Genomic DNA, 12,527 nt, shown 5'->3' on the forward strand with positions numbered 1-12,527 from the left:
TCCATCAAAAAGAAATGCAAATAGGAATTCATGAATCGCTTTTGAGAAATCCAGCTGGCATGATGCTGCCTGCATGATTCTGGTCCATGCAGTGTTGGCATGATGCTGGCCCACGCAGTGTGTGCTGTACAGGGGAGGATCCTCTGGGCAAGATGAGGTGTTGACCATGATCGCCTTGTTCTCACTGCATTCATGTATTTAGCAAGACTCATTGCCTCTGGAAGAAATTCCGGCTTCTCACTCCTGTCACAGATACTTCTGTGGCGATATGGGGAAGGGTTTCTGAATGAGATACTGATCCCCAGAAGCCGTTCCTCTGGATGCCTCTCTGCATATTTCCACTCCAGTCTGTTTCAAGGGCATCTTGCCAGGGACTGGTTCTTAAAATCCAAATTGGGTCCATGAATTCATTTCTTATTTTTACGACCTTACACTTATTTAAATTCATTGCACGTATGTGTGTACACACATACTTTATCTCTATTTGGTAGTAGCTCGGAGATGAAAGACTTTTGCCAGGACATAAAGGGTGTCGTGACCCAAAATCAGTGTTTGAGGTGGAGCATGTTTTTGACAGGCTTTCATGAAGAGCAACCCAGCAGTGTTTCCAGATGCTGGGAGTGGTGGCCACTTTTCACTGAGCAGGGGGTGGCTCCTGGCAGAGTTGAGACTCCAGTGTCTGCTGGAGGACTGTGTGCAGAGAGGATCTGTGCCTGGGGGCTGTGATTCTACACAGTCAGCCAATGCTTGCCATGGTTCTCTTATGGGAAAATAATAACTAAGTCTAGCACCTTGTGTGGGGCTCACTGAGAAAATTAAAGGTCTATTTCTGAAGTCGTTAGTCAGGTTTGACCTCGAGACTTGAAAGACAATAAAGTTGATGCTGTTCTTTGCAGAAGTGGTGGAACGGTTGAACCCAGCTACAGCACAGCCTCACATTTATCAAGCGACCACCCACAGGACCCACAGAATCCCCTGCAGTTTTAACCAAGAACCTCCTCTGTTACAGGTTCCTTTGTCTTTGCCGTGACGGTCACCGACGAGGACATCGGATCCAATTCTGAACTTCATTATTCACTCTCAGGGCGAAACTCTGAAAAATTCCACATCGACCCCCTGAGGGGGGCAATCATGGCAACGGGGCCGCTAGGAGGCGCTTCTGAGGTGACCTTCTCGGTCCACGTGAAAGATGGCGGCTCATTTCCAAAGACTGATTCTACTACAGTGACTGTCAGGTTTGCCAACAAGGCCGATTTCCCCAAAGTCAGAGCCAAAGAACAAACATTCATGTTCCCGGAAAACCAGCCAGTGGGCACACTGGTCACCACCATCACGGGGTCCTCTTTAAGAGGAGAAACTTTGTCCTACTACATTGCAAGTGGGAACCTGGGCAATACTTTCCAAATCGATCCGTTATCGGGACAGGTGTCCATCAATCGGCCTTTGGACTTTGAACAGATACAGAAATATGTTGTTTGGATTGAAGCGAGAGACGGGGGCTTCCCTCCTTTCTCCTCTTATGAGAAGCTTGACATCACGGTGTTAGACATCAACGACAACGCTCCAGCTTTTGAAGATGACCCATTCGTGTCCGAGATCCTGGAAAACCTATCTCCTCGCAAAATACTTACAGTCTCGGCAACAGACAAGGACAGCGGGCCCAATGGACAGCTGGATTATGAGATTGTGGACGGCAACAAGGAGAACAGTTTCGCGATTAATCATGCTACGGGTGAAATCAGAAGCATTCGGCCACTGGACAGAGAAAAAACATCTCATTACGAGCTCACTGTGAAATCGTCAGACAAAGGGTCCCCTTCCCAGAGCACCTCAGTCAGGGTCATCATCAATATCTTAGATGAAAATGATAACGCGCCCAGGTTTTCTCAGATATTCAGCGCCTATGTTTCCGAAAACTCCCCCTTGGGCTATACGGTTACCCGGGTCACGACCTCGGATGAAGACATGGGCATAAACGCAATCAGTAGATATTCCATAGTGGATACAAGTCTTCCATTTACGATCAACCCCAACACAGGTGACATCGTCATTAGCCGACCTTTAAACAGAGAAGATAGAGATAGGTACAGGATCCGGGTATCTGCGCACGATTCTGGGTGGACTGTAAGTACTGACGTCACCATATTCGTGACGGACGTCAACGACAACACGCCCAGGTTTAGCAGACCGTCTTATTATTTGGATTGCCCCGAACTTCCCGAGGTGGGCTCCAAAGTGACTCAAGTATCAGCCACAGATCCCGATGAGGGGTCAAATGGACAAGTGTTTTATTTCATCAAGTCTCAGTCGGAGTATTTCAGAATCAATGCCACCACTGGAGAGATTTTCAATAAGCAGGTGTTAAAATATCAAAACGTCAGCGGCTTCAGTAATGTGAACATCAACAGGCACAGTTTCATTGTGACAGCTTCCGACAGAGGCAACCCTTCCTTACTCAGCGAGACCACGGTTACCATCAACACAGTGGACAGCAACGATAACCCACCTCAGTTTCTCAAAAGTAAATACTTCACGCCAGTTACAAAAAATGCTAAAGTTGGCACTAAGCTAATCAAGGTGACTGCCACGGATGACAAAGACTTTGGAGTAAACTCCGAGGTGGAATATTTCATATCTAACGGGAACCACTTAGGGAAATTTAAATTGGACAATCATACTGGATGGGTTTCAATAGCCGCTCCCTTGGTCTCCGACCTCAATCAGAACTTCCTGGTCACAGTCACTGCGAAGGACAAAGGGAACCCTCCCCTCTCGTCCCAAGCAATTGTTCACATCACGGTCACTGAAGAGAACTACCACACGCCCGAATTCTCACAGAACCACGTAAGCACCACCATCCCCGAGAGTCACACTGTCGGGGCTGTGGTCAGGACTGTCTCCGCCCGAGACCGGGACACAGCCATGAACGGTTTGATCAGCTACGACATTTCTTCTGGGAACGAAGAGGGCATCTTTGCCATCAATTCTTCCACGGGTGTGCTAACACTAGCCAAAGCCCTGGACTACGAGCTGTGCTCAAAGCATGAGATGACCATTAGCGCCACAGATGGAGGATGGGTAGCGAGAACTGGCTACTGCAGCCTGACTGTGAACGTGGCCGATGTGAACGACAATTCCCCGGTGTTTGTGCCCGATGAGTTTTTCCCAACTGTCATGGAAAACGCCCCGAGTGGAACCACAGTCATCCACCTAAATGCAACGGACGCTGACTCGGGGGTCAATGCTGTGATTGCATACACGGTGCAATCATCGGACAGTGACTTGTTTGTCATTGACCCCAACACAGGCGTCATCACCACCCAAGGCTTCTTGGATTTTGAAACCAAGCAGAGCTACCACCTCACTGTGAAAGCCTTCAATGTCCCGGATGAGGAAAAGTGCAGCTTTGCCACGGTTGACATCCAGTTGAAGGGGACCAACGAGTATGTGCCTCGCTTTGTTTCCAAGCTCTACTACTTTGAGGTCTCAGAGGCGGCTCCTAGGGGCACGGCTGTTGGGGAAGTGTTCGCCAGTGACAGGGACATGGGTGCTGATGGAGAAGTCCACTATTTGATCTTTGGAAATAGCCGGAAGAAGGGCTTCCAGATCCACAAGACCACAGGACAGATCTATGTGTCTGGGCTTCTTGATAGGGAAAAAGAAGAAAGGGTTTCGTTGAAGGTGTTGGCCAAGAACTTCGGCAGCATTCGGGGTGCGGACATCGATGAGGTCATTGTGAACATCACTGTGCTCGATGCAAACGACCCGCCAGTGTTTAGTCTAAACACATACAGGGTCCAGATCAGTGAAGGGGTTCCCATTGGGACCCACGTGACTTTTGTGAGTGCCTTTGACTCAGATTCCATCCCTAGCTGGAGCAGGTTCTCGTACTTCATTGGATCAGGAAATGAAAACGGTGCCTTTTCCATTAACCCCCAGACAGGGCAGATCACAGTCACCTCAGGGCTGGACAGGGAAACCCTGCCTGTTTACAATCTCACGGTCTTGGCTGTGGACTCAGGGACCCCCTCTGCCACAGGAAGCGCATCCTTGTTAGTTACCCTGGAAGACATTAATGATAATGGACCCGTGTTGTCTGTCAGCGAAGGGGAAGTTCTGGAAAACAAGCGCCCAGGAACTCTAGTGATGACCCTGCAGTCCACAGATCCTGACCTCCCTCCAAATCAAGGCCCCTTCAACTATTACCTGCTGAGCACAGGCCCGGCCACTAATTACTTCAGTCTCAACACCGCTGGAGTTCTGAGCACAACCCGGGAGATCGATAGGGAGCAGATCGCGGACTTTTATCTGTCTGTGGTCACCAGGGATTCTGGGGCGCCTCAGATGTCGTCCACGGGAACTGTACACATCACCGTTCTAGATCAAAATGACAACCCCTCCCAGTCCCGCACAGTGGAGATATTTGTTAATTATTACGGTAACTTATTTCCTGGCGGGACCCTGGGCTCTGTGAAGCCGCAGGATCCGGATGTGTTAGACAGTTTCCACTGCTCCCTCACTTCGGGAGTCACCAGCCTCTTCAGTATCCCAGCAGGCAGCTGCGACCTGACCTCCCAGCCCAGGTCCACAGATGGCACCTTCGATCTGACGGTCCTCAGCAGCGATGGAGTCCACAGTGCAGTCTCCAACAACATCCGGGTTTTCTTTGTAGGGTTCTCCAACGCCACGATAGATAACAGCATCTTGCTCCGCGTTGGCGTTCCCACAGTGAGGGACTTCCTGACTAACCACTACCTTCATTTCCAGCGCATCGCTGGTTCCCAGCTGACAGGCTTGGGCACGGCGGTGCAGCTGTATGCCGCCTATGAGGAGAACAACAGGACGTTCCTTTTAGCAGCTGTGAAGCGAAATCATAACCAGTATGTGAACCCCAGTGGTGTAGCCACCTTCTTCGAAAGCATCAAAGAGATCCTGTTCCGCCAGAGTGGAGTAAGGGTGGAGTCTGTGGATCATGACCCCTGCGTTCACGGCCCGTGTCAGAACGGAGGCAGCTGCCTGCGGAGGTTTGCCGTGGGCTCCGCACTGAAGATCCAGGAGAGCCTGCCGGTCATCATCGTGGCCAATGAGCCTCTGCAGCCTTTCCAGTGCAAGTGTGTGCCAGGCTACGCTGGCAGCTGGTGTGAAGAGGATATTGACGAATGCCTGCCGGCCCCGTGCCACAACGGGGGAACCTGCCACAACTTAGTGGGAGGGTTTTCGTGCAGCTGCCCAGATGGCTTCACTGGGAGAGCCTGTGAGAGAGACATCAACGAATGCCTGCCCAGCCCCTGCAAGCATGGGGCTGTCTGTCAGAATTTCCCTGGGGGATTCAACTGCGTGTGCAAAACTGGATACACAGGTACGATGGCGTGTTGCTTGCTGTGCTTGCCACTGTTTTTTTTTCCCCCGAAGACTTTAGCCTTAGTATGAACGTTGTCATTTAATATATATATATATTTAATTTTTAAAGTTTTGAGAATTTAATACATGAATACTATATTTATACTATGCCCACCACTCTTTCTTACACCTCCAACTCTTCCCATGCTCCCCCATTCCCTCTCAAGTTCATTATCTCTTCTATAGCTACTATTGTCACATATCTGTATATACACAAATAAAGCCCATCAAGTCCACTTAGTATTACTCATATGTATAGGGATAGGGCCCTGTGGAATTTCCAGCATCCATATGGGCATGGCAGCTGGCAGGTCTCATTTAGGCAACTATGCTGCTGAGATTTCACAGGTATGGCATCCTTGCTGTGTTTTGAAGACAGTATCTCATGCCAGGCATCCTGGTCCTCTGGCTCTAAATTAAGTCTTCTCACCTCCTCTTCCATCATGTTCCCTGAGCCTTATATGGAAAGGTTAATAATCATTTCTATTTCTTTATTTTTGGATTTATTTTGTTTTCTGTGTGTGGATGTTTTACCTGCATGTATACATGTGTACCATGGGTGTACCTGGTGCCCACTGAACTCAGAGGAGGGTGTCAGGTCCCCTGGAACTAGAATTGTAGATGGTGGTGGGCCACCATGTGGGTAGTGGAAACAGAATCAGGATTCTCTCCCAAAGCAACCATTACTCTTTTGCCCTGAGCTGTCTCTCTCGCCTTCGTGTCTGGTTTGATAAGGTTACGTCAAACCTAATGGGCCACACAACAAACCCCATGTACCTACATGTACCCATGTATGTAAATGTACCTCTACAGCAGAATTTACAACAATGCTTTCACTGGCTACATATGATGGCTTTTTATTTTATAATTCCATTCTTTTATATTCTTTATTTTTATGTAGCTTATATATGACCCTGACAGGCAACATTTAATCATTGTGTGTATTCATGGAGTACCAGAAGGAATTATGTTACTTGAGATGTTACCTGAGAAAGCTAGGCACAGAAGAACATACAGAACTAAATCAAAACAGACATGGAACCTTTTATTTTCTTCACATGTGAATTGGTCATACATATCTTGAAGCATTTTTATTCCCTAAGTGTTCACTAATTCCTTAAGATTCCATGGTTTTCTTTTTATTGGCTCATACTCATTGCACAATGATGGTTCCTAAACACATTTTTACACACACGTTGTGTATAATAATAGTTTATTACCGTCCTCTCGCGTTCTCTTCTTCTTCTTGCTGTTATAATCCCATTCATTCACAGGACAGTTGCGTGTCACCTTTTCTGTCAAACATACGTACATATATATATATATATGTGTGTGTGTGTGTGTGTGTGTATATACATATATATAAAATCTAGGATCCTGGGGAGATGGCTCAGTAGGTGAGAGGACAAGCTGCTCTTGCAGAGGATCCAGGTTCAGTTCTCAGCTCCACATGGTGGCTCACATCCACTTGTCACTCCTGTGTTCTTTGTCCACTCATCCGGTGATACACCCCTGGGTTGCTTTCATTCCCCAGCTTTTGGCAAGTGCAGCATGAGTGGACACTCTTCTCCATGGTGGGCTAGGAAGCGTTTTGGACATATGTCTGGCTGTGAAAGAACTGGGTCATTGTTGGTGAGCTGGATGAGTTCTCATTCCTCCAGTGCACAGGACTTGCCCTTCTCTTGGTGAGCTGGATGAGTTCTCATTCCTCCAGTGCACAGGACTTGCCCTTCTCTTAATCCTCATGGCATTTTGAATTATCCGTTTGCTTAATGGTGACCATTCTGGTTGGGATGGGAAGAAATGCTGGTTTAGTTTACATTTTCCTAGTAGCTCAGGATGCCAAAAAATTCTCCCATGTTTACTGACAATTTGTGGCTCCTTCTTTGAGAACTGGTTGTTTCACCGGATTCTTCATTGGTGGGATGACTTAGTCTCTTAGTATTTAGTATTTCAAATTCTTTATGTGTTTCAAATATTTAGTTCTTCGTCAGATGAATCGTTAGCAAAGATCTTCTCCCATTCGGTCTTTTTCCCCTACTCAATTCTTTCCTTCGCTGTGCACAAGCTTTCTAATATTATGCAACTTAATTTGTGGATTCTTAGTTTTGTTGCTGAGGCTACTGGCGTCATGTTTAACAGGTCCCTACCTTAGCTATTTCTTGACATGTTTTTCCAATGCCTGTGGTTTACTTGTCTCAAGTCTGTCAAGAATATTCACGTAGGGACTATATTGATTTCTAAATGAGTTTTTAGTTTGTGGCTACCATTTTATGGAAATAAATAGTTTCCAAGGTTCTTAAGAAAATTATGGCAGCCAATATCAGAAGCTAAGGAGGTAGGGGAGAGGAGGGAGAGAGTGGGGTTGGACCACAGGTGCAAGCTTCTTTGGTAGATGTCAACTTATGGCAGTGCCCTGTTATACCCATGTTTGGGTAACCACAAAAACACATATCCATATGATTCTGACAGAATTGTTTCACCTCATGTATTTTTCTCAGATTCCATTTAATATTGTAGATCTTCTCTTGTGTTTTACATTTTAAAGCCTACAAAATTACAAACTATTACTGTTCAGTGATCCTTGTGTCATATACATCATGTACATGCAGGAGGACAGACAGATCAGAGCGGGAGAGAGGTAGAGACAGAGACAGAAAGACAGACATGCAGAGAGACACACTCAGAGAGGGAGAGGGAGGAGGGGAGGCATTGCTGTATTTCTTCTCAGCATGGGAAGCTCTTCTAACATTTAGAAGAGGTAAGAAGAGTGAGAGGTTGTGATTGACGTGTTCCTAGCAGCTTTGTGTGGGGAGTGTCTGGCTGACTGAAAACTCCCCATAAAGCTGTAAACATAAAAATGATAATCACGTCATGGAGGCAGGAAGAGGGCATATGATTACTGCAACATTATAATTGCTTTGTTGCCAGTTTTATAATTATTGAATGTTATTTTCCAGAGTAAGCATAGAACTCTACACATAGTAAACATGTGCCAATTTTATATGAATGTTTGATAAAGAGATTGACTATTGCTTTTTGTATAACTTAGGTTCCAAATCCTTAGTTACTAGAAATAAAACAAAAGAAAATGCAAACAGTGAGTCTGTGACACCCACCCACTTTCTTTATGTTTCTGTATTTGTTCCTTCTCTCATTGCTATGATAAAATGCCCAACAGAATCACCTTAGGGGATGAGGGTTCACTTTGGCTCAGTTTGAGGGGACAGGCTATCGTGACATAGAAAGCATGGAAGAAGGGGTGGAAGGTGGGTGGGTACATTGCTGCCCCGTCAGGAAGCAGAGAGAAATGCACACTGTTGCCCTCAGCACTTTCACCATTTTATTCAGATCAAGACTCAAGGTCAAGGGTGGAGCCACCTACATTCATGAACCTCAGTTAAACTTTGCTGGAAACACGCTCACAGACACACCCGGAGTTGTGTCTCCTAGGTGACTCTAAATCCCAGCATGTTGACATTCAGTATTAAAGTGAGTAGTCTTATTGTTTAAGTACACTTTCCTACAATTTAAATTTCATGTTACAGAGAGGATTTCCGAGTAGAGTAGAAGAGAATAACAAGTTTATTTCACTATGGAACACCTGAACATATTTTCTAGGTTTTGCCACAGTATGGGCACAAGTCAGTGTGGCTTTAGGAAGTATGCCTTGGGCTTGTTACCATGTGACATTTCCCTGTGCTGCGAGGCATGTCTTCTTATTTTACGGGGAGTTAAAATTTGTCCATTCATCACTTTTGTGTCAATTTATAGTATACATTTTTTCCAGACAGAGAAAAGTTATATGCAGGCTGTACATAGCAATTTTTCCTAAGGAGCTTGCCAAACATATGCTTTCACAGAACGGACAGAGGATAAGATATTGAAAAGAGAATCCCAAGTTCTATGTGAGTGCTGTGACAACTGTGGTGACAGAGGTGTGTGATACAAAAGAAAAGAACTCTGTGAGTAGTCACGGCACAGCTTTCTAAAGAAAAAATACTTTGATGAACTAAATTCCCTGGGGGTACCTTTCCCTGAAAAAAGGGATAGAAACAGCTTACACAGTGTGCGGAAATAACTACTTGGTACTAAATTAACTTTAAAAGTTTCTGAGGGGTTGGAGAGCCGACAGAAGCTAAGAGCATTTTCTGCTCTTGCAGAGGACAAGGGCTTGGCTCCCAGCATTCACATGGCAGATCATAACCTTTGTAACTCTGGTTCCAGGGGCTCTGCCACCCTTTTCTGGCCTCCACAGGAACGGCATGCACTTGGTGGACAGATGTAACAAGCAGGAAAATCACCCCCCCACACACAAAAAATAATAAATATTTTAAAAATTATTCCAAGCATGAATCCTCAGAATGAATAACACATTCCTAAAGATTAGCAATACAATATTTTAATAGAGTTATTTGCATACAAAATGGATTGGCAATAGTTCCTCTGTTCCGTTTCTCTTCTGTGTATAATAAACTCAAGAGATGGAACAGTGTTTGTGGTGGCAGAGAATAGTTGTGTTCGGGAAAGCAGAAAGTCCCATCAAATATAGGACCTCAAAAAAAAAAATCCTTGTCTACACAGCATGGTTCTGTTTAACAGCCAATAGGTAGATTGGCTCCTCTCTAATTATCAAAAAATATATGGTGTGGAACAAATAAGCCTTGAATATTTTTCCTTAATAAATGCATTGCAGGTACTCCCAACAGGGACAGTCTGCATTCACCAAACACTTCCGTCTTCAGCCTGTGTTCAGCAAAGCCTCAGTATTCAGTCTCTGTTGAACAGGTATTTCCGTCTTCAGTCTGAGTTCAATTTACCTCCCACTTTCTGCTGCAGATCATGCATCTTTGACTAAGCACTTCATGTAAACTTAAACTGTACTCTCAGGAGTGTTGTGGACACCCCACGTCAAGGTTACACATGCATTTTCACCCTCGCTAGTTTCCATTTTCCATGTGATCAGAAACTTCACAACCCGGAGCAGTTCTCCATTTGTCTATGATACCTAGTGATTATCATCAGCACAGTTAATGGCCTGATGTCAAAGCAGCAAGAGCAAGTCATTCTTTAAAGCACTCACGAGGGTAGTAAATGCATGTGCGCAGTCCCCTGTGCTGATGCATTTACTACCTGTGGCAATTCACATGACGGCCACGCAGTGAAGCGTTAATATAATTAAAAATTAATATACTAAAACAATTGGGAGTCAAATATCATGGTGAGATTCCGAAAGATCAGAGAAGCAGGGAACAGCCACCAGTCACTTCCTACCTCTTCTTCTGTTCCTCCCTCCAAAAAGGTTGAGATCCTCTCTCAATCCCGCTTAGTACTTTCTGTCTCCTCTCTGTCTACAGTCTTCCAAACCTCTATGGTTAATTTTGGTCAGCTAGTGGCTGCCTCCACACCCTGACTCCAAGCAAGCATTATTTGTCAGAACACAATCAAAATATCACAAAAGAGCACAGATCTGTTCTGTGCCTCTTCCAGAGAGCTTGCAAGGGACAAGGCTCTGGTAGGGACTGTTGATCGACTCGGAACATTAATTAAGTTAATGAGCCAAAATTGGGTTCTACACTGCTGCGGCACACAGAGTATCAGCCCAGGAGATGCTGTAGGGACTGGGATCTGCCGTCTCTGCCTGACCTTACACCCTCAACAGAAGCGCTTTGCAGGGTCACCCACCCACCCAGAACAATTCAGGACTGACTGTTGGTTCCCATCTGGGACTTAGAAGCTGAACTTTAAACACCTGAGAAGACATTTGGTGGCACTTTTAAATTCTGAAATGTAAATCAAATCCTTACTCTTTCAAGGTGTGTCTTTGAATATAAATATCTAGCTCGACCAACTCTTTCGATACACTGAATTTCAAATAATTTTTATCCATTAAAGGAGAACTGAGAACTATGCCTTTAAATGGTGAATAACTCATATATTCTGACAAAACCAACTCCCTCATGAAGTTATTTATATATTTTTGATTATTATTTTCTAAAAAATTCTGAGAGTAAAACTTCTTTAAATTGAAATAATTAACAAAAGGATAGTTTGCTTTCCCCCCCCCTGAAAATACCTGTTGGCTGTGAAGACAATCATTCTCAGAATATTTCCTGTTCTCTAGAAGCCTTGACTTTACTTGCTGTATATTTTGAAATGCGTTATCAAGGCTTATATTTATTATAGGGTGTTTTTACACTCCTCTTTGAGCTATCCGAAATAACCTTTAGTGAATATTTAAGTGAAACTTAGATGTTTACATGAAAGTTATCATTTGTGAATGACAAGAAATTTATATTAAAAGTACACAAAAGGACATCTGAATTTATTTTATTATTAAATAGAAAAATTAAAAGATATTATTTACAAAACTATTAAACTCAAGTTAGACTTAGTTTCTTAATGGTTTATTTTATTTTTAATTCAGTATATGTGTGTTTGTCTGCGTCGTAGTATGTGTATCTGAGTGCAATGCCTGTAGAGGTCAGAAGAGGGCGTTACATCCCTTGGAGCTGAAGTTATAGATACTTATGAGCCACCTGACGTGGGTGCCAGGAACACAACACCAGTCCTTTGGAAATGTAGGATTTTCCCTTGACTACCGAGCCATCTCTCCAGTCACCAGAGTAGAAATTTAAGGGATTAGCCACCTGGGTTTAAAAACACCTGCTATTTCTTACAAAGCTTGGGAGACCACGTTCCTCATGATCCAGCCTAGGTTTCTCTGTCCTTGCATCCCTGTCTCTTGTCTTTAGGAAATGAGGCTTTCATTTTATAGCCCACTAATATGTCTCCATGATCTATGTCTTACATTCACTGCCTGTAAGATATATAGGCTCACATATATAATATATGTCACTTTTAGCATGACTCTAAAAGAAAAAATCAGATAAAAAAGGAGTAGAGAAATCTAACAGTACTTACACCGTTAGTCCATGTGAACATCACATATTCGTTCGCAGTAAACGAAGGATGTGGTGTATGACTTTCTTGTAGGAAAATAAGAGTTCAGTTAGTAGGACTTACTTAAATCTGTAATGGATAATGATGACATTTTAATAAGGAAAAAAAAAGCATACTTCTAAAAAGGTGTATGCCTTATCCAGGAGGAAAATGAGTTGCCAGAT

General features: G+C 44.4%; 1 protein-coding gene across 1 annotated transcript in view; it reads left to right on the plus strand.

Moving 5' to 3' along the window:
- The window catches only part of Fat4 (FAT atypical cadherin 4), a 133,302-nt gene that overhangs the window by 97,163 nt on the left and 23,612 nt on the right, over positions 1–12,527 (plus strand). The window contains exon 9 of the mRNA XM_075951076.1: positions 1,010–5,359. Within this exon, the coding sequence (XP_075807191.1) occupies positions 1,010–5,359 (4,350 nt within the window). The remainder of the gene's footprint in view (positions 1–1,009; positions 5,360–12,527) is intronic.

This window comes from Microtus pennsylvanicus, chromosome 16 (genome assembly GCF_037038515.1).
Source record: "Microtus pennsylvanicus isolate mMicPen1 chromosome 16, mMicPen1.hap1, whole genome shotgun sequence".
In the NCBI taxonomy this organism is placed as follows: Eukaryota; Metazoa; Chordata; class Mammalia; order Rodentia; family Cricetidae; genus Microtus; species Microtus pennsylvanicus.